This window comes from Octopus sinensis, linkage group LG18 (genome assembly GCF_006345805.1).
Source record: "Octopus sinensis linkage group LG18, ASM634580v1, whole genome shotgun sequence".
Classification (NCBI taxonomy): Eukaryota; Metazoa; Mollusca; class Cephalopoda; order Octopoda; family Octopodidae; genus Octopus; species Octopus sinensis.
Window position 1 is genome coordinate 49,010,809 of NC_043014.1, and position 21,654 is coordinate 49,032,462.

The following is a 21,654-nucleotide window of genomic DNA, read 5'->3' on the forward strand; positions in this document are numbered from 1 at the left end:
TACACGATTTTAGGAGTACAAAAAAAAAAAAGGTAATTGTAATGAAAGACAGGTGTTAACTTGTTTTAATTTTTCTATTAATTATTAATACACTCCTCCTTCATAAGATGTTAATATTTACCTGAAGGGCAGAATTCATAAAACACGTGTTCCCAAGGTTAGACAATCCACAGAGACCAGGCACCGCTTGCGATCGACCAGATTCATTGTTGTAGCACCCATACGAGCTATAATTTCCATCGTGGGGGCTGTAGCTATATGCAGAAGACCTGAAGACAAGAAGTTAATAATGTTAAGTAATGTGGTTAAAGTTTATTTAAATTAAACAATAAAAGTACAGTGAGAAAAAATAAGCCTACCTTGTAGATATATAAGGCTGTCTTTCGATAGGGGTACTGCTAGCATTGTAAGAACTGGTACTGTAATGAAAAAAATATACATATATCATCACAGTGCCGTCAACAGAGAGACATGTTTAACTGGGGGGGTTCTCTTGTAAGGGAGATAATCGGGTCTACGATATTTTCTATTTGTTTAGAATATAGTCCAGTTGCATATATTTCTAGAAAGTGGCTAGGTTTTTCAATTTATTCTTTTAAAGCAAAAAGGTTTCTTTTTAAGCAAATGAGAAAGGCCCATCAGTACTAAGCTATTGTTGACCAAACCCCTTATACTAACATGGAATAAAACTGATAAAACAGTTACACTCACGAGGTGGTTGGCATTAGGAAGGGCATCCAGCTGTAGAAACACTGCCAGATCAGACTGGAGCCTGGTGCAGCCTCCTGGCTTCCCAGACCCTGGTCGATCCATCCAACCTGTGCTAGCACGGAAAACGGACGTTAAACGATGATGATGATGATATCATCACCATATTTTCCATACTTGCATGAGCCAGACAGAGTTTATTTAGGTGGTTTTTCCACAGTTGGATGCCCTTCCTGTTGCCAACCCTCACTCATTTCCAAGCAAAGTAATATTTCCCTATGACCAGGAATATTTCCACAGAATATTGGAAATGACTTGACATTGCTTGTACGACAGTGACATGACTTTCACCACGAATCCCTGCGTTAATGTTGGTTTCAAATTTTGGCACAACCCCTGAGCTCAGCTGGTCCTTATTTTATCAATCCTGAAAGGATGAAAGGCAAAGTTGACCTCAGATGTAAACAGACGAAATGCCGCTAAGCATTTTGCCCAGTATTCTAACGATTCTGCCAGCTCCCCACCTTAAGAAAGAAACAAATATTAAGAAGGAGACAGATCATACTAGAATGGTGTATAAGGCATGCTTTTTTTATTCTTAGCATGTAAAAAGCACCCACTACACTCTTGGAGTGGTTGGCGTTAGAAAGGGCATCCAGCTGTAGAAACACTGCCAGATCAGACTGGAGCCTGGTGCAGCCTCCTGGCTTCCCAGACCCCGGTCGAACCGTCCAACCCATGCTAGCATGGAAAACGGACGTTAAATGATGATGATGTAACAACAAAATTGCCTTGTGTCTAATGTGAACATATAACTAATGGAACACCAAGAGTATGAAACAAATTTTGGAGGTTTTCCCACAAAAAGCAGGGGTTTATCTTATGTGAGCGTGCATCTTATACACTGGCAACTAAGGTAGATCAAGAACAATGTATTAAAAGAAAATTTTTAAAACAGGACAGCTTTAACATGACAGGATGTAAAATGAATGAATGACAGAAAGCTCATGAAATAGATTTGTATTTGATTTGACATCATTTGCTATTTATCACTGTGGAATGTCAAACCATCCATTCTCCACATCGATGTTTACATCAATCATAGATTTCTGTCAATAAGTTGTTAGATCCACAGTCATAAAAAACAACCACAATCAATCACCATCGCTCAACATATCTTCAATATACCATCAATTTACCTTTTAGCCTGTCGTGGCCAAGTTCCATCTTCATTTTGGGGTTCAATTAGGATTAACTGTGAAATAAATGAATATAAACAGTCTTCAGAAAGCCGCTATTTTTAGGACACTTTCATCAACCTTTAGCATGGAATCTTATCAAATTGTTTAAACTAAAACCCAAATCTCTGTTTTTATAAATAAAATAAGAATGTTTGTGATAAAATTCTGTAAAGTATCTGAATATTGCTAAAGAAATTATATTTGGATGATCCATTCCTAAGATATTGTTTCGCATAATTAGAATAATGCATACAGCTAATTGGATCATTGCCTTAATTACAATAATATATATAGCTAATTGGTTCAATAAACAATATATATTTGATACTCAGTCTGAAATTACTGCACAACAACTCTGGCTCTCCTGTTACCATATAAATCTATAGCTATTGCCATAATTAACAAAAATTTAAATAGGGTTATAATTTAAAAGAAAAACAAAAGACATTGACGATCCAAGAATTTGTAAAATTTCTAAATGATGATTTCCATAATACCAGTAATTATAATTGGCAACTCTTTTCAAGATTACTCAACTTTGTAGAACAAACAGTAGCCAAATCTTCCCCAAATTACACCCTAATCATCTTCAATGAGACATTGGACAATAATGTGCTAAAGTTGGGATGATCACAGCTGGAATATTCTTTCATCATAGGTCTGCTAATTAAAACTAATCTAGGGATTAAATAACAAAAACATATACAAATATGCCAAACACAGCCCTTCTTACACAAAACAGAAAAAATAAAACGACCAGGCCAGATTAAGTCTTGGGCCCACCGAACAGGATATATTAACCCTTTAGCATTTAAACCAGCCATATCCAGCCTCTCACATCTACCCAACAATGTCATTGTAAAAATAATCACAACAAAATCTAAAAGCTATGAGATAATGCATGATCAATACAAAATCATGTTATGTCATATGATGAAATATTCACCTGTCCCTGATATAATCCAGCATCTTGAATTGTGTTATCTGTTTTACTGAGATGTTCGTACGTATTACACATATAACGATTCCATAGACGAGTATCTTTGTCATCAGCTATGTTGAACAGTTTCCTCATTTCTTTCTCAATCTGATCTGCAAACAGAGAAAACAAACTATAAGACTATCGAAAGAAATACCTCAAATAGCAACAGAAGAAATTACAACTGACACAAAAACAAAAACAAAAAAAGAAAAACCTTCATTCGTCAGAAATTCATTGAAAGAAAAAGTTCACAACAGAAGAAATTTTAGTTTCTTCTCTTTTTTAAGATTAGATCTGGCAGTTTAAAGTTCTCTCCTAAACTCATCAACTTAATAAACTTGTGACATTTTTTATAATTTTGTAGTGCAAAAATGAGAGATGAAATTATTCTGTTTAATTTTTGCAAACCATCTTTCACAGTGAATTCCAAAAAATAGATGAAGCTGCCTTCATCCCTCTCCTTTACAGGTTATATAGGAAATAAAGATAAACTTGTCCACTGACAATGCTAAGAGGAGAAACTAACCAGTTCTATAAACATACAAGCCTTACCAAAGTTATGCTGTTTGAGCCAGAGAAAACTGTATAAAGAAGAAGAATAGGATTCAGTTATCTGAAATACTAACATTACAACCAGAATTATAAGGTAAACAAAATGGGTCACCTCTATGCCGAGAAGAGTGAGGAAGGAAAAAAAAAAACTTACCTATTGTAACAGCTCGACTAAATTGTTTTGTGTGAACATCTTCCAGGTCAGAATTATGGCAGAGTTTAAGATCTATCAAGTAAACCTCTACTTTACAGTGTTTCACAAACATTCCCTGCTCAATGACCTTGCGAGCAATTGGTTCCTAGGGTTACAGAAAAAGAAAGAAAAAAAGTAACAATATAGTAAAGTGGAATTAAACTAAATTCGAATTTATATTTAATTTCAGACATTAACCCATTAACGGCCAATACCCATTTTGGGGACAAAGACTTTAAATTAAATATAATATATATTTCTTTACTACTGACAAGGGGCTAAACACAGAGGGGACAAACAAGGACAGACAAATGGATTAAGTCGATTACATTGACCCCAGTGTGTAACTGGTATTTAATTTATCGACCCCTAAATGATGAAAGGCAAAGTCAACCTCAGCGGAATTTGAACTAAGAACATAACGGCAGATGAAATACAGCTACGCATTTCGCCCGGCATGCTAACGTTTCTGCCAGCTCGCCGCCTTAAATATAATATAAAGACCTTTGTGTTTCTTTTGTTACATAAGTTAATGATAACACCTAGAAGAAAGTGCTTCTTTTCCACTCAGCAAAGTGAATGGAGCTTTGGCCAGGAGGAACTGATGTCATCATTAGACTGATTCCAACAATCACCAGGAGTTTCAGCCCTGAACCATAACACCCTCCTGTTGGTGGGTCAGCAGAGGTGACTAAATCACTGCTCAACGTCATCTTCTGGTTTCCAGCTCAACTCCTCTCCCTTGCTCCATATATGAAAATACATATGAATAAAAATGAGCAATATAACAGGAGGATATTCAAAGGTCCATTAGGAGATTAGAAAATGTAAAAATCTGTAAATAATATTCATTGTTGAAATATGGCCTTTCGTGGGTTAAAATTTTAAAATGGTCATTATTGGATATGTTAGTGCAACCAGTAACTGGAATTTAAGCCCAGCTGCAGGAATATATCAAAGTCAACTTTAAAGTACATAGTGAAGAGGTGTTAATAATTATCAACAGCCCTTTATTTTAAATATAAATTAGATAATATTTAACACAAAATAGCTCAATTTGATGGAAGAAGTGAGCAGGGTTTAGTTAATCATATCAAACACAGTACTTGACCGATGCATCATTTTATCAACCTTGGAAGTGTGAAAGGTAAAGATGACCTCAGCAGGATTTGAGCACAGAATATGAGAGGTAATTATATATATCAGAAGGCTTTCTGCCCTATGTTCTACTCATTTGCACCAATTCACTGCCCTCAAAAATGACATATTTTGCCAAAATCTATTAAAATTGTTTATATAGTGACAACTCAACTATATAAACAGCTGTTCAAAGGGGAATTAGAGGGATCATCATCACCTAACATGGGTTGAATAGTTTGACAAGGATCCAACAAGTCCAAAGACTGCATCATGCTCTAGTGTCCCCTGGATGCCCTTCTTAATGTCAATCACTCTACAGAGTATACAGGGTGCTTTTTACATGGCACCAGCACAAGTGAGGTCACCATGCAGCTTGCAAAACTAAGGCCCCCTTGAACTGAGTGGGACTACAGTACAAAAGGGAGGTGGTTTTTATGTTAGGGGATGAGGGGTTATGAAAGAAGGGTCCAAACAGACCAGGTTTCTTGATGTGGGAAGCTACATAGCTACTCACATGTTGAAAGAGAAGGTAGGGGTGAAAGGGGTGGAGCTGGAAAAAGATAAAAATAGTGATATGTCAGATGAGCCTTCGAGACACAAGGTGAGCAGAAGTGAGTGGGGACAGAAGAAGAGGGAGAGTAAGAGATGGTTAGAGATAGGGAATGGGTGAGAGAGTGAATACAAGGAAAGACAAATGTTGAGGGAAGATACATAGGGAAGAGTAGGTGACAACTGTAGAAATTGGGTAGGGTTGAGGGGGTGACAAATGATTCAGGAGTTGGGAGAGGGTGAAAAGAGAGACAGCAACTGATAAAACATGAAAATGTTGGACCACCATGATATCATAGAGAATCAAAATTAATTATCTGCTTAATTAAGCAACTAATTGAAGCTGTCAAATTAAGTGCTTTAAATCAAACAACCCAAAGTAGATGTAATGACCACCACACAGAAACATTATGGAATTATCTTTTAGCAATCAGACCAAGTAAGAAATAATAATAATAATGGTTTCAAACTTTGGCACAAAGCCGGCAATTTCGGGGGAGGGAGGGGTAAGTTGATTATATAATAAGAATATAATTACTGACAGCAGTGGCTTAATGACTGTGTGTGTGTGGGGGAGCCTTCAAATGTTTTAATTTCTAAACATAATGGCATTACAATCACTAGATGCTCCAGTTTGATAATACAACACCTGACATGGAACTTGAATAAAAAATTCTCTTAAATTATGTTGGTGACATTTATGAAAGTTTGTTTGGCTCTTTTGACACCAAACCACCTGGTTCTATGAAACAAACTTCTTGTTTTAAAAGTGACCTCAAAACCTTCGATCAAATTTCTGGCACTTTTGAGCCCTGTGCTATTAGGGTGTTAAGAGCACCATCCATGCGTGATCGTTGCCAGAGCGGCTATCTGGCCTCTGTGCCAGTGGCACGTAAAAGACACCATTCGAATGTGATCGTTACAGCATCGCCTTACTGGCATCTGTGCCAGTGGCATGTCTAAAAGATTCAAGCGAGGTCGTTGCCAGTACCGCCTGACTGGCCCCGTGCCGGTGGCACGTAAAAGCACCCACTACACTCTCGGAGCGGTTGGCGTTAGGAAGGGCATCCAGCTGTAGAAACTCTGCCAGATCAAGATTGGAGCCTGGTGCAGCCATCTGGTTCGCCAGTCCTCAGTCAAAATCGTCCAACCCATGCTAGCATGGAAAGCGGACGTTAAACGATGATGATGATGATGATCCAAACACCAACTTAATTCTTTCTACAAGACCTGAAATTTTGATGGGAGGGGCGCTAGTTGATTACACTGGCCCCAGAGGTTGAATGATACCACAAAAGGATGAAATGTAAATATGAACTCAGAAAAAATGCTGCTAAGCATTTTGTTAAAATTAAATGAAATAAATGCAGCACATTTCAACAAAAATATGACAACAAAAGGGCTAAATAATGATTTGCCTGTAACTAACACTATGACCTGGCAACACCAGGTCATAGTGCTAGTGCATGCATATACAGCTGCGTGCGTGCGCACATACACGTGAGTACTGTCCAAATCTCCGACCAATCCCATACAGCTAGCTGGCATTCAATTGGCGTATCAAGTTTCGGGTATTTTGATTGGGTTTGGGATAGAAAATTCACAAAAAAGTCACTTCTATTGATTTTTTAATGGCTTTGCGAAGTGACTGGAGAAATGTAAAGATGTGCACGACAACCCTTGGACAGTTTTGAATGACCATAGAAAGTGCAAGCCCTCTGAAAAATTAGGGATTTGTATAAAGGACACACACACACACACATGCACAGACATTTTGCTGTTTATATATATATAGATTACAGTAGTTTTGAAGCAGCTAATGTAACATATAAGCAAATATGAGAACACATATCAATAAACAGTTGATTTATGAAACCTGTTTAAATTCAGGGTTATTTTTATAACTCAACTGAAACACATTTTCTGGAGGAAAATATAGTAACAAAAGAATCAACCCCTTTGTTACTATATTTCAGTTAAAATGCATTACTTTTGTTTCTATTCATCATCATCGTTTAACATCCGCTTTCCATGCTAGCATGGGTTGGACGATTTGACTGAGGGCTGGCGAGCCAGATGGCTGCACCAGGCTTCTATCTTGATCTGGCAGAGTTTCTACAGCTGGATGCCCTTCCTAACGCCAATAACTCCGAGAGTGTAGTGGGTGCTTTTACATGCCAGTCAGGCGGTACTGTCAACAACCTCGCTCGAATCTTTTACACATTCCACTGGCACAGGTGCCAGTAAGGTGATGCTGGTAACGATCACGCTTGAATGGTGTCTTTTATGTGCCACCGGCACGGAGGCCAGATAGCCGCTCTGGCAACAATCCCGCTCGGATAGTGCTCTTAAAACCCTACTAGCACAGGGCTCGAGTACCAGTAAAGCGACGCTGGTAACAATTACACTCAAATGTTGCCTTTTAAGTGCCACTGGCACGGAAGCCGGTTAGCCGCTCTGTCAATGATCACACTCGTATGGTGCTCTTTGCACCCCGCTAATTTCGAAAATAATGAAAAATTTATCAAAATATCTTTGTCAGTATTAAGATGGTGCTTGGAATACATATCACCATGAAATTCTGATGGAAAATTTTACATCAGATCTGAATGCTAAAGGGTTGTTAAAACCCTTTAGCATTCGGATTATCATGCAACGCTTAATTATCCACATTGTCTTGAGTTTATCATGCATCACCTGGTAGCTTTGAGATTTCAATGATCTGATTGTTTACTATTAGAATGACATTTTAGGGTAGGCGTGAGAAGCCTGATCTGGTCAGTTTGAACATATAGCGTTACAATATTTGGGCCTGATACGACTGGTTTAAATGTTAAAGGGTTAAAACAAAATATGTCAGAGAACCAGGGTCGGTCCTTGGCAGGTCAGTATCAAATGTGTTAAAAGAATGTGTACAGGTTCTTATTTCTTCTCACTGCATGTTCAAAATCACCTCAATATATCATATGAGCCAATGAGAAAGCCACTATGTGGTCATGCAACCTACTAGAAACTGTAACTACATTCCTTCAAATCACAGCTGATGTAATCCTAGATATACATACATAAAGCTGATCTGGAACTAAATGATCTCAATTTGCTTTCGTTATCTTCATACAATCATCATTATCATGGATTAACTATTGGCATTATCTTAGATTAAGTGAATAACTATATATACAAGATTTACATATTCTGTAGATATTCTGTAAATAATAATGTCTCAGAATTTTATTAATTACATACTAATTTATTCCAAAGACAGAAGATTTCACAATCTACCATGAGTAATTTGTTGTTTCACACAAACATACCTATTTCTTTACTACCCACAAGGGGCTAAACACAGAGGGGACAAACAAGGACAGACAAACGGATCGAGTTGATTACATCGACCCCTGTGCATGACTGGTACTTAATTTATCGACCCTGAAAGGATGAAAGGCAAAGTCGACCTCGGCGGAATTTGAACTCAGAACGTAACGGCAGACGAAATACGGCTATGCATTTCGCCCGGCGTGCTAACGATTCTGCCAGCTCGCCGCCTTACACAAACATACCACCAACACACAATTCTTTTACAGAATATGGATTCCCATCAGAACCAAATGCTTCAGCCTCCAAAAGTATGGTTTCTCACCTTCCCTTGCATCCACTTAACAAAGACTAAAGAAGAGGCATCAATCAAAATCTACATCCAACCAGCTTCTCAGCCCACTATTGTTGGGGTAGGGTCCTTAGGGAATTTTAGTTGGATTTCCAAGTACGACCAACTGAGTCTATGGATATTATCCAATCTCTATCCCTAAGTCTCCTGCCAGTTGGCTTGGCTCAAAGAATCTATCTTGCAATTCTTTCCTGCAACATTGTAATCACATGTCCAAAGAACCTAAGCTATGGCCTCTTAATGTAGAAAGGTAACGGCTCGACCTAGAGAGAGACCCCCTGATCACTAAGCTATGCACCCTGTTGAGTAGCATTACTCCAGAGATTCAACCACTTGTATTTGCAATCATATTCGTTTGGTCACTACACAACATTCTGGACCATGTGTGAGGGCAGGTACAGAAACCAAACTGAGGATGGTGCATTTAGCTTTTATACCAACCTCTTCTCTTCTAAGGATCGAATGCTAGAGGTGGCACACTACTGTGCCAGTACCTGCAAGTCTGACAACCAATTCAGCTGCCTGCTTCCCATCACTCACAAACTGGGTAGACCCAACTGAGGTAGAGTCTAAAATAGCTATCAATGTATCATACTTAGTGTATACTTGACTTGACAGCATTCACCTGGGGTGGGTTGAGCTGGCTTCATTCATCCTCAATGCTACATCTCTCACAAACGCCGACCAGGCCTGGCAATTTGAGGCTAACAACCGCGTGATCTCCAACCACTCCTTATTCCAGCAGCAAACGCCGTAGATACGGGGGCCTAGGTTGGGTTCCAGATCAGCCTTGACTGTCATCAGCCAGGCTTTTTCGTTGTCCACCACATCGCTTTTGCCAACCCTGAAGGGGAGCTGGGGCAATTGCTTCGTAGATGAATTCTCCTGGTTGACGACAGAGGGCATGACCCAGCCAACGCAGATGTCTCGTTAGGATGACTTGTCGGAGGGGAGTGATTCTGCACTGCTGTCGCACCGAATTGTTGGAAACAAAGTGATGCCATCGGACACAAAGGATGTGGTGTAGACAGAGTTGATTCTAGTCGCTTAATATACTTGATGTATACAGTCAATGGTAATCCAGTTATTGTAATATTTGAGCTAAGATAACATTTTTTATGGCCTTCCTGTGTTTAAAAGAAGAAAAAATCAGAGAGATGATAATTCATCCTAGCAGTGGCCAGTAAGAGCACCAGAGACATTTCAGTCTTTTGCAACCTTTTCCAACAGGGTGTGTTCTGTCTGCTGCTGGAACGAATTTTCATCTGTGATATTTATTGTTTTTAACACAGCAAGTCCACAAGAGATGTTATCTCTTGACAAATACTGCAGTCACTAGTCTATCAACAGTGTACATACATTAACTATGATAGACAGATGGCTATATTAAAACTTTAAGGTGGCGAGCTGGCAGAAACGTTAGCATGCCGGGCGAAATGCGTAGCTGTATTTCGTCTGCCATTACGTTCTGAGTTCAAATTCTGCCGAGGTCGACTTTACCTTTCATCCTTTCAGGGTCGATAAATTAAGTACCGGTTACGCACTGGGGTTGATGTAATTGACTTAATCCGTTTGTCTGTCCTTGTTTGTCCCCTCTATGTTTAGCCCCTTGTGGGCAATAAAGAAATTATATACATTAACTATGATATACAGATGGCTATATTAAAACTTGATTCATCAGAATATCTACTAGCTACACAAAAGGAACTAGTTTGGACATGCCATCTGTTCATGTTTGTGGAAGTATGACAATATTATTTAGTTAAAAATATACCAGATAGCAATCACTCAAAATATCGAACTTCTGCTGACTCATTTAAAAAAGAAAAAAAAAAGCTAACTTAATAGTGAGTCATGTGAAAACGTTTTAAATTCATTTAAATACATCACAAAAGGCAAAAATGTAACAGACAATACGACAGAACATTCCTAACCAACCTATGGGCTGAGCCAATGGGAGGTGCCTGCTAGAAATAACTGCTAAATCTCCTTCAAATTACAGCCTAGTCACTTAGCAAAAAAAAAAAAAGACATATTGGATAATATAGTCCCAGATGTATTGATAAAGGAGAAACGAAAAAAGAAAATGTGAGATGGCCACAAATGGAATGTCTGATCATTACGAATGTAGTTTACACGAAGTTATATCAGTTTACAATGAAAGGAACCTCAATGTCATTATTAATATTCACTTTTCCATGCTTGCATGGGCTAGACGGCTAGATGGAGTTTGTTGAGGCATATTTTATACAGTTAGATGGTTTTTTCCTGTTGCCAAGCAAGTTAACATTTCCCCATGGCCAGAAATGCTCTCACAGGATAGTGGATGTGAACGACACTCTTTGTATGACAATGACACTCATTTACAACTACCAAGCGATGCCAAAACAAGGTCACACACACATACACACATACAATGAGCTTTTTTCAGATTCCGGCTACCAAATCCACTCACAAAGCTTTTGTTGGCTTGAGGTTATAGAAGACACCTGTCCAAGGTGCTATGCAGTGGGAATGAACCCAGAACCCCATGATTGGAAAGCAAACTTCTCAATCATACAGCCATGTCTGTTCCCAAGAGAAAAATCATACAAATTAGATTTACAGATTATGTGAGCTTTTATCAAACACACACACTTCCAATAAAAATATCTACTCTTTGACTTGTTTCAGTCATTTGACTGCGGCCATGCTGGAGCACCGCCTTCAGTTAAGCAAACTGACCTCAAGACTTATTCTTTGTAAGCCTAGTACTTATTCTACCGTTCTCTTTTGCTGAACTACTAAGTTACGGGGACATAAACACACCAGCATCGGTTGTCAAGTGATGTTGGGGGGACAAACACAGACACACACATATCTATACATATACATATATACGACAGGCTTCTTTCAGTTTCTGTCTACCAAATCCACTCACAAAGCTTTGGTAGGCCCGAAGCTATAGTAGAAGACACTTGCCCAAGGTGCCATGCAGCGGAACTGAACCCGGAACCATGTGGTTAGTAAGCAAGCTACTTACCACACAGCCACTCCTGCTTCCCATCAGTCACAAATTGGGTAGACCCAACTGAGGTAGAGTCTAAAATAGCCATCAATGTATCATACTTAATGTATACAGTCAATAGTAGAGGCAAAGCTGTATGGTATACTTTCACCATCCCCAATCTCTGAGCATTGCTGTCTCATGTCCTGGGACTCCCAGGGCTAGTTACCCAGTTTTCATGGCATATAAAGTGACTGAGGTCTCAACATTCACCTTGAATGGGATGCTGGTCGATTGTAGGGTCACCCTTTTACAGCTGAGTGAACTGCAGCAATGCGAAATGAAGTGCTTTGCTCTACAACACAAACACACTGCTCTGCCTGGTAATCGAAATCACAGTCTTGCAATCCTGAGTGCAACGATTTAACCACTTGACCACATATCGTAACTTTGCAACCATGTAATTCTAGATTCAGTATCACTATTACCTTGGATAGAGCAATGCAGTGCAGGTGAAATTTAGTAAATGGAAACTACAGAAGCCTGTCATATAGTGGTGGTGGTGGTGGGGGGGCATTTGTGCCTGTGTTGAAGTTTACTTCTGTTTCTTTATTACCCATAAGGGGCTAAACACAGAGGGGACAAACAAGGACAGACAAATGGATTAAGTCGATTACATTGACCCCAATGCGTAACTGGTACTGAATTTATCGACCCCGAAAGGATGAAAGGCAAAGTCGACCTCGGCGGAATTTGAACTCAGAACGTAACAGCAGACGAAATACAGCTACGCATTTCGCCCGGCGTGCTAACGAATCTGCCAGCTCACCGCCTTCTGTCCAACCCATGCCAGCATGGAAAGCAGATGTTAAATGATGATGATGATGTGTGTCAGAGCATAACAGCCATTTGATAGAGATTGATGTGACTAACAACCCTTCAAGGGGATGTTTTAACACAACCACTGTCCAATGACAGAAACCAGTGGGGGAAAAAAAGAGAGAGAAAGAATAGTTAAAACTGAAATTAATCTTTCCGTGAAGTAATCCAATATGAAACACAGGTGAAGCATTACATGAATCATGAAACTTGTGCGAATTATTTTTTTATACATTAGTGACCGAGACCTTTGGAAGTATGCTGTGCGTGGGAAGACCCGGCAGGACAAGTAAGACCATAACCCGTGGCCTTTACCTGGGATGTAGCCAGTCCACTTATGCATACCTTTCCTTCTTGGGACACAAAACTCTGCTTGCAAAGACCTGTTGAGGCAAGTGAAATCGAAATCGATCAAAAGTCAATGGAAATTGTAGTTGTGATACCAGTGCCGGTGGCATGTAAAAGAACCATCCGAACGTGGCCATTGCCAGCGCCGCCTCATGGCCTCCATGCTGGTGGCACGTAAAAAGCACCCACTACACTCAAGGAGTGGTTGGCATTAGGAAGGGCAGACTGGGCCTGGTACAGCCTCCTGGCTTTCCAGACCCCGGTTGAACCATTCAATCCATGCTAGCATGGAAAGCGGACGTTAAATAATGATGATGATGATGATGAAGTATGGCTGTGTGTTTAAGAAACTCCCTTTGTAAGTGCTTTGTTTTGGGTTCAATCCCACAGCACATCTCAAGCAAGTGTAATCATCTGCAATAGGCATGGGCCAACCACTACTACCTTGAGAGTGAATTTGGTAGAGGGAAACTGTGGAAGCCTTTTGAGTGTGTGTGTATGTGTATGCATGCATGTGTGCATCTGTGTTTGTCATCACTCCTACTGCTTAACTGGTATTGGTTTGTTTATGTCCCTGTAACTTAGCAATTTTGGTAAAAGAAAATACAAAATAAATATCTGACTCAAGTACTGGGATCAGTTTGTTTGACTAAACTCTTCAACCCCAATGACTTAAATCAAGTAAAAGAAGATACATGTGTATGGGGAGGGGGTCTTAAAATAGTATAACAAAAACTAAAGATATCTAACCCTTTCATTACCATATTTCTGCCAAAAAATATGGCTTTCATTTCAGTTAAATTTGGAAATGAAGAATTTAAGAAAAAAACTGTCATTATTATGTTGGTATTTGGAACACAAAATTCTAAATCAACATGGAATTTTGATGAAAGGTTTTAATTTAGACTAAACATGAAATTTATATCATAAAACCAAAGGTAGTTTCAGGCAGGTTTGTATCAAAAAGGCTGAGCAAGTTCCCTAAAAATCTGGTTTTCAGATAAAATATTATCAGACTGTCATGCCGGCTAATCCTGCAGCCTTGAGAGAAAACGATTCTTACTTTGTTATTTAAACCCAGGTCATCCCTGAACAAGCAGGCTTATCAAATGTACTGAAACCATGACCATCCTGTCTTTTCAGACATAATGTATCTAGGACTAAAACAACAGGGTGTTGTTTGAGGATGATTTAGTTGCCAATTCAAGCAATTTCTTAAGGTTCCTTCTTGCCACAATTTATCTTAAATGGAGACTAAAATAAACAACTACCTACAACAGATTAACATCAATCCATGATTAATCCACAATAAGCCTACATTATCCTCTGAAAATAACTATATTAAAAATTATCAACAGTAAAGTGTTCAGTGAATTGGGTGGGTTGTTAGAGAACCAGAATGAAGGCCTCATAATATTTGTTATGACTCTCTGCAATATGAGTTCAAATCCCACCAAAGACAACTTTGCTTTTCCTCCAGGGATTCAGTAAAAAAGTATCAATCTAAGACAATGGACTGGGCAGAACTTTTAGAATATCAGACTGGATACCTTGTGTTTGTTCCAGCTGTCAGTGTTTTGGAATCAAATTCCGCCTTAAGAAAAAAAAAAAAAAACTCGCCAACCCACCAAAGTGAACTTTTGAAACAAAATCCAGCACTTAAGAGAGTTCCACCAGCAGGAGCGACATGCGCCCTGCTGAATGAATGAATGAAGACAGATCATTTTATTTTATTTTACAGAGAAGCTCTTCTTGCCCAAATCCAAAACTACTGCATATAGAGAAGTTTTGTCATCAGTGTTGCTTGGGCATGACTTTCAACCTACACCACCACTTAGTAATGGGTTTTTTCCCTTTTTTCCCCTCTGCCCTGCAGGTTACTTGGTAACCCCATTAGTGCTGATGTCCAAACACCCACCTACCCCACAAAAAAAGTGATTAGCATTAAGGGTATCCAACCGTAAAAACCATGCCAAAACTGACATCGGAACTTGATGCAGCTTTGTGGCTCACCAGATCCTGTCAAGCTGTCGTCCAACCCATGTCAGCATGGAAAACAAATGTCAAATGACGACGAACAAACATTAAATGTGGCGTTTATAATTGCTCCTCCTCATATTTGTAATTCACGACAGAATCAACTCTGCTTATGTACAAAGCAATGTTGACCATCTCGTAGAAAGACGTTTGTTCCTTCATGTTTATTAAACTTGTGCCCCCATCCTCAGAAATAGCATCAACACTTAAGTGTTAAATCAGTTACACCTTCAATTTTACAAAGTATATTCAGATTATTTGCTAAAACAAAATTTCGTTAAAAAAAAAAAAATATTAGATATACACTGATCAATGTACAGCAGCTGTTAGTAATGATATACAAATATGAGCTAATTTTAGATAAATTAATATATTAACTGTTACGTAACTAATTATTGTTGCAAATTAATGAGAACTTCTTGACTTAGTTTTCTATGAGATTGTCAGTTCTGTTCTAAGGAATACAGTGCCATGGTACATATACAGCAACTCTAGGAATGAGGCAGTGGCTATAAATACCACAGCAACTACAAGCAGGGACACGGTACCTATAGGAGAGGAGACATAGATGTAGCACTTATGAACCAATTATGGATTATTTCAGTGCTAAAAATAGCAGCCAAATCTTCAAATAATAGTGCTATGTGAAAAGCACCCGTGTTGGTACCACACAAAAAGCACCCAGCACACCGTAAAGTGATTGGTGTTAGGTAGGTCACCCAGCCGTAGAAACAAAGCCAAATCAAACTGGAACCTAGTGCAGCTCTGGTCAAACTGTCCAACCCATGCCAGTTAAGAAAACTGGACATATGAATGATGAGGAACAGTTTTGACACTAAGTAAAGATAATTACTAATTACAGAGATGATATGCTGTGAATTTATATATTAACATATTTCTGTGAAACTTGTCTAAAATGAAAGTTTCTTAATCAAAATCTTGATACCCGCCGCATGTAAGTCTAGAAAACTTTTTTCTTTTTCCGTGAAAATTCACAACCTTGACATACAAACACAGTTTCAGAAAACAAGCCGAAAATCTACGGTACAATGTTGTCGCAGATATAAATACAAGACTAATGAATATTCATAATCATTTTACATTGTTATGTTTATCACCGACAGAAGTATGTGAAGTGACAAAAGACCTGTGTACCTGTGTTTGTTACTTCATAAAAGAAGGTAGACGAAGTGATTATCAGTTGATAAGTACTCTAGTGGGAACCATATTTTTAATGCTCACTTATCCGTGATTGCAGGAGTCGGACAAAATTCTGTAGAGAAAGATTTTCTAGGGCCAGACGCTCTCTTCCTAATACCAACCTTCACCGTTTCCAAGTAAGGTTGTCAGTGGCACGTAAAAAGCACCAACCGATAGTGGCCGTTGCCAGCCTACCCTGGCACGTAAAAAGCACCATCCACACGTGGCCGATGCCAGCGCCGCCTTGACTGGCTTCCATGCCGGTGGCACGTACAAAGCACCAACCGTTCGTGGCCGTTACCAGCCTCCCCTGGCACCTGTGCCGGTGGGACGTAAAAAGCACCATCCATACATGGTTGATGCCAGCGCCGCCTTGACTGGCTTCCGTGTTGGTGGCACATAAAAAGCACCAACCATTCATGGCCGTTGCCAGCCTCCCCTGGCACCTGTGCTGGTGGTACGTAAAAAGCACCCACTACACTCACGGAGTGGTTGGCGTTAGGAAGGGCATCCAGCTGTAGAAACACTGCCAGATCAGACTGGAGCCTGGTGCAGCCTCCTGGACCCCAGTCGAACCGTCCAACCCATGCTAGCATCGAAAACGGACGTTAAACGATGATGCTGATGACCAGAAAGGTTTTCACAGAAGATTAGCAATGAAGAACACAACTTGCATGGGAATGTCTTTGATTGAATATTCTTGAGATGAAAGATTATAGTAAGTAAATAAGGTGTGTGTGCATGTGTGTGTGTGTGTATGTGCTTATGATGGAGATTTGCTTTGGTTTTTCAAATTCTTGCAATGTATTTTAGTTTCAGCTATTTTGGAATATTATTCTTAGATTCTGCAGCTCAGCAGATGATCCTGAAAATTTTAACTGATTTAAGTGAAGTTATCGGATCAAAGTGATCCTTTATAAACTGCCATCTAGTTTTAGAGGGAAATTATTCAACATGAAACAGTGATTGCTGTTGCCATTTCGTCCCAGGAGACCTATCACTACAGGTGTTCCAAGACATGACTAACCAATATTTTTTTTTCAGACAATAATTGAAGACTAAATTATTAACCCCAACAGGACTTGTATATATATATATATTTCTTTACTACCCACAAGGGGCTAAACACAGAGGGGACAAACAAGGACAGACAAAGGGATTAAGTCGATTACATCGACCCCAGTGCGTAACTGATACTTAATTTATCGACCCCGAAAAGATGAAAGGCAAAGTCAACCTCAGTGGAATTTGAACTCGGAACGTAACGACAGACGAAATACAGCTACGCATTTCGCCCGGCGTGCTAACGTTTCTGCCAGCTCATTGCAGTAAAGCAGTTTTAAAAGGTTGGTATAACCGCATTTAAACATGCGATACCTGGCCCAAATACTTTATCCGTTTTCAGTTCAAACTGGCTAGAACCGGCCTCTCACATCTCCCAACAATGTCATTCTTAAAACAAACAATTACATATTGAAATCTCAAAGCTATGAGATAATACAGGATTTGACAGAGAAAACCGAATGCTAAGGGTTTAACCCATTAGCATTTAAACCGGCCATATCCGGCCAAAAGTATTCTGCCTGTTTTATGTTCAAACTGGCCAGATCTGGTCTCTCACACCAACCCTACAATATCATTTTAAAAATTAACAGCTACCTCATCAAAATCTCATAACTACAAGATAATGCATGTTTAGTTCAAAACGATGTGGATAAAAAAGCATTAATTTTGGCAGAATAATGTGAACACTTAAGGGTTTAAACAGTAAATACATTCAATTTCCTTCTGGTAAAATTCAAATGTGGCTAACAACAGCAACTGATAAAAAGGGCTACAATACCTGTCCTTCAACAGTTCCATACCAAGATACAAGTTTATTCCATCCTTCAGTTGGTAGTAAGACATAATCAAGTTCATCAATCAGATGCTCTTTCAATGTACACATATCCTCTTTAAAAAGACAAAAGGGAAAAAAAATAGGTTACATTAATATTGATTTCAAGTTTTGGCAGAAGGACAGCAATTTCAAGGGAAGGGACTAAATTGGTTACACTGACTTCCATGCTCAACTGGTATTTATTTTATTGACCCCCAAAAAGATGTAAAGCAAAGTCAACCCAGAATGTAAAGACGGGTGAAATGCTACTAAGCATTTTGTCTGGTATGCTGACAATTCTTAATTCTTTATTGCCCACAAGGGGCTAAACATAGAAAGGACAAACAAGAACAGACAAAAGGATTAAGTCGATTACATCGACCCCAGTGCGTAACTGGTACTTATTTAATCTACCCCGAAAGGATGAAAGGCTAAGTTGACCTCGGCGGAATTTGAACTCAGAACATAGCGGCAGATGAAATACTGCTAAGCATTTTGCCCGGCGTGCTAACAATTCTGCCAGCCTGCCACTTTGAGGCTACATTAATATTGGTTTCATATTTTGGCCACAAAGCCAGCAATTTTAGGGGAGAGGGTTAAGCCAATTACATCAACCCTAGTGCTAGCTAGTACTTATTTTCTCAACCCCTAAAAATTTGAAAGGCAAAGTTGACCTCGGTGGAATTTGAACTCAGAACATAAAGACAGACGAAATACCACTAAGCATTTTGTCTGGCGTGCAAACAATTCTGCCAACTTGCCACTTTATTGTTACATTAATATTAATAAAGAAGTAAATCTCGTTAACCTTTTTGTTAACATATTTCTGTTGAGATGCTCTGTGTTTCTTTCAATTACTTTAAATATAACGAAAAATTTAGTAAAATAACTTAGTTACCATTAAGCTAGCGTTAGGAACATAAATTGTGACTAGGGTTTGGTGGAAGATTTTAATTCAGAACTTTTGGAAACAAGATATTTGTCCTACAGAGCCAGAGGTGGTTTCAACCAGGTTGGCATCAAAAGGGTTAATGTTACACATACAGTGCATGAAATACAGAATCATTCCACAATGCCAGCCCATTAAGCACTTACACATGTGCCTATGTATTATATCAATGCTTGTTCTTATCATCATCATCGTTTAACGTCCGTTTTCCGTGCTAGCATGGGTTGGACGGTTGGACCGGGGATCTGGGAAGCCAGAAGGCTGCACCAGGCTCCAGTCTGATCTGGCAGTGTTTCTACAGCTGGATGCCCTTCCTAACGCCAACAACTCCGTGAGTGTAGTGGGTGCTTTTTACGTGCCACCTGCACAGGTGCCAGGCGAGGCTGGCAACGGCCACGATTGGATTGGTGCATTTTACGTGCATTTTATGTTGAAATATATTATAAAATCAACTTAACATTAAACCAAAAGATTACTCAATACTTTTAGTAGTCATCATCATCATCATTTAATGTCCACTTTCCATGCTAGCATGGGTTGGACAATTTGACTGAGGGCTGACAAACCAGATGGCTGCACCAGGCTCCAATCTTGATCTGGCAGAGTTTCTACAGCTGGAGTACTTATTTATTGTCTTTCACAAGGGAAAAGTTGAAAGTGACACTGAAGTTTCAACTTGCTAGACCTCATCAGACAGTCTAGCGAAGGCAGCCTCTTCCCCTGTTACATTGTGCGTGTGTTAGTTTATCGAAACTGTATTTTTATCTAGAGTTTCACTTATCTGCAAACCTTCAAGTGAAAACAGGGATGAAGGTCACAGGTACGAAATGCAAATTGTAAGATAAAAAAATAGGCTTCAATAAACTATACACTCTACAATATATAGTATCAAAAAGTTCCCGGACTAATACTGTAGCACGCCAACAGATGGGAGTACACGGTTGCGTGGGCAGTGAGAGCTAGTAGTGACCTTCATGAGGCACTGTGGTGAGTGACATTGCAGTTTGCTACAGTTGTGAAATTTGTGCTTTTGGTGGTAATGTATATAATACTGTAGTCTGTGAATTCTGTTATGGACAGGAAGTCAGAACAAAGAGCTAATGTGAAATTTTGCATTAAACTTGAGAAGTCTGCTACAGAGACACTGAGCACATGTCGGTAGTCTTATGGTGGTGGGGCAAGAGGTCATATGCAATGTATCAAGTGGTACAGGTGCTTCAAAAGTGCAAGAACGTTCCTGGAAGATGAGTGATGTGAAAGACCTGCCAAAAGTGTCACCTCCAGAAATGCGGAAAAAATTCACCAGCTTGTGCATGGGAATCAATGGCATTTTGAAGCGGTTGAAGGAGGACATTTGGTAAAAGCTACCAGATCTATGGAGGGCAAAAGATTGGATTCTTCACGGCGACAATGCACCTTGTGACCAAGCTCCCTTCACGAGTGAGTTTCTCACCAAAAACAACATGATATCATTTCCGCACCTGCCCTATTTGCCAGATTTAGCACCTTTGAACTTCCATCACTTCCTCAAGATGAAGATGTAGCTCAAAGGTTGCCATTTTTAACACCATCTTTGAGATCAAAGATATAATTTGTTTCATTCATTGGATTGGGGTCATGTTGTAGCTCCACCTTGAAGGATTTTAGCTGAACAAGTCAAACCTCAGTACTTATTTTATCATCATTTGCCAAATGCTAAGTTACAGGGACATAAACAAACCAACACCAGTTGTAAGCAGTGAAGGGACATACACACAAAGACAGTTTCCGTCAACCGAATCCACTTGCAAGGACTTGGTTGACCTGGGACTATAGTATTTGTCACTTGCCCAGAGTGCCATGCAGTGGGACTGAACCCGAAACCATGTGTTTGGGAAGCAAGCTTCTTACCACACAACCATGCCTGCACCTGTGTGTGTGTGTGTGTGTGTGTGTGTGTGTGATTATCATGGCTTTTACATCCATCTCCCCATACTCTCTCTTTACTCTTTTACTCTTTTACTTGTTTCAGTCATTTGACTGCGGCCATGCTGGAGCATCGCCTTTAGTCGAGCAAATCGACCCCGGGACTTATTCTTTGTAAGCCCAGTACTTATTCTATCGGTCCCTTTTGCCGAACCGCTAAGTGACGGGGACGTAAACACGCCAGCATCGGTTGTCAAGCAATGCTAGGGGGGACAAACACAGACACACAAACATATACACACATATACATATATATATACGACAGGCTTCTTTCAGTTTCCGTCTACCAAATCCACTCACAAGGCTTTGGTCGGCCCGAGGCTATAGTAGAAGACACTTGCCCAAGGTGCCACACAGTGGGACTGAACCTGGACCATGT

At 39.5% G+C, this 21,654-nt stretch overlaps 1 protein-coding gene across 1 annotated transcript in view; it reads right to left on the reverse strand.

The window, feature by feature from the left end:
- The window catches only part of LOC115221316 (ubiquitin carboxyl-terminal hydrolase 15), a 68,660-nt gene that overhangs the window by 24,591 nt on the left and 22,415 nt on the right, over positions 1-21,654 (reverse strand). Inside the window, exons 3-8 of the mRNA XM_029791478.2 lie at positions 18,326-18,435; positions 3,638-3,782; positions 2,896-3,041; positions 1,908-1,963; positions 360-419; positions 122-269 (exon numbers count right to left, since the gene is read on the reverse strand). Coding sequence (XP_029647338.1) covers positions 122-269; positions 360-419; positions 1,908-1,963; positions 2,896-3,041; positions 3,638-3,782; positions 18,326-18,435 — 665 coding nt within the window. The remainder of the gene's footprint in view (positions 1-121; positions 270-359; positions 420-1,907; positions 1,964-2,895; positions 3,042-3,637; positions 3,783-18,325; positions 18,436-21,654) is intronic.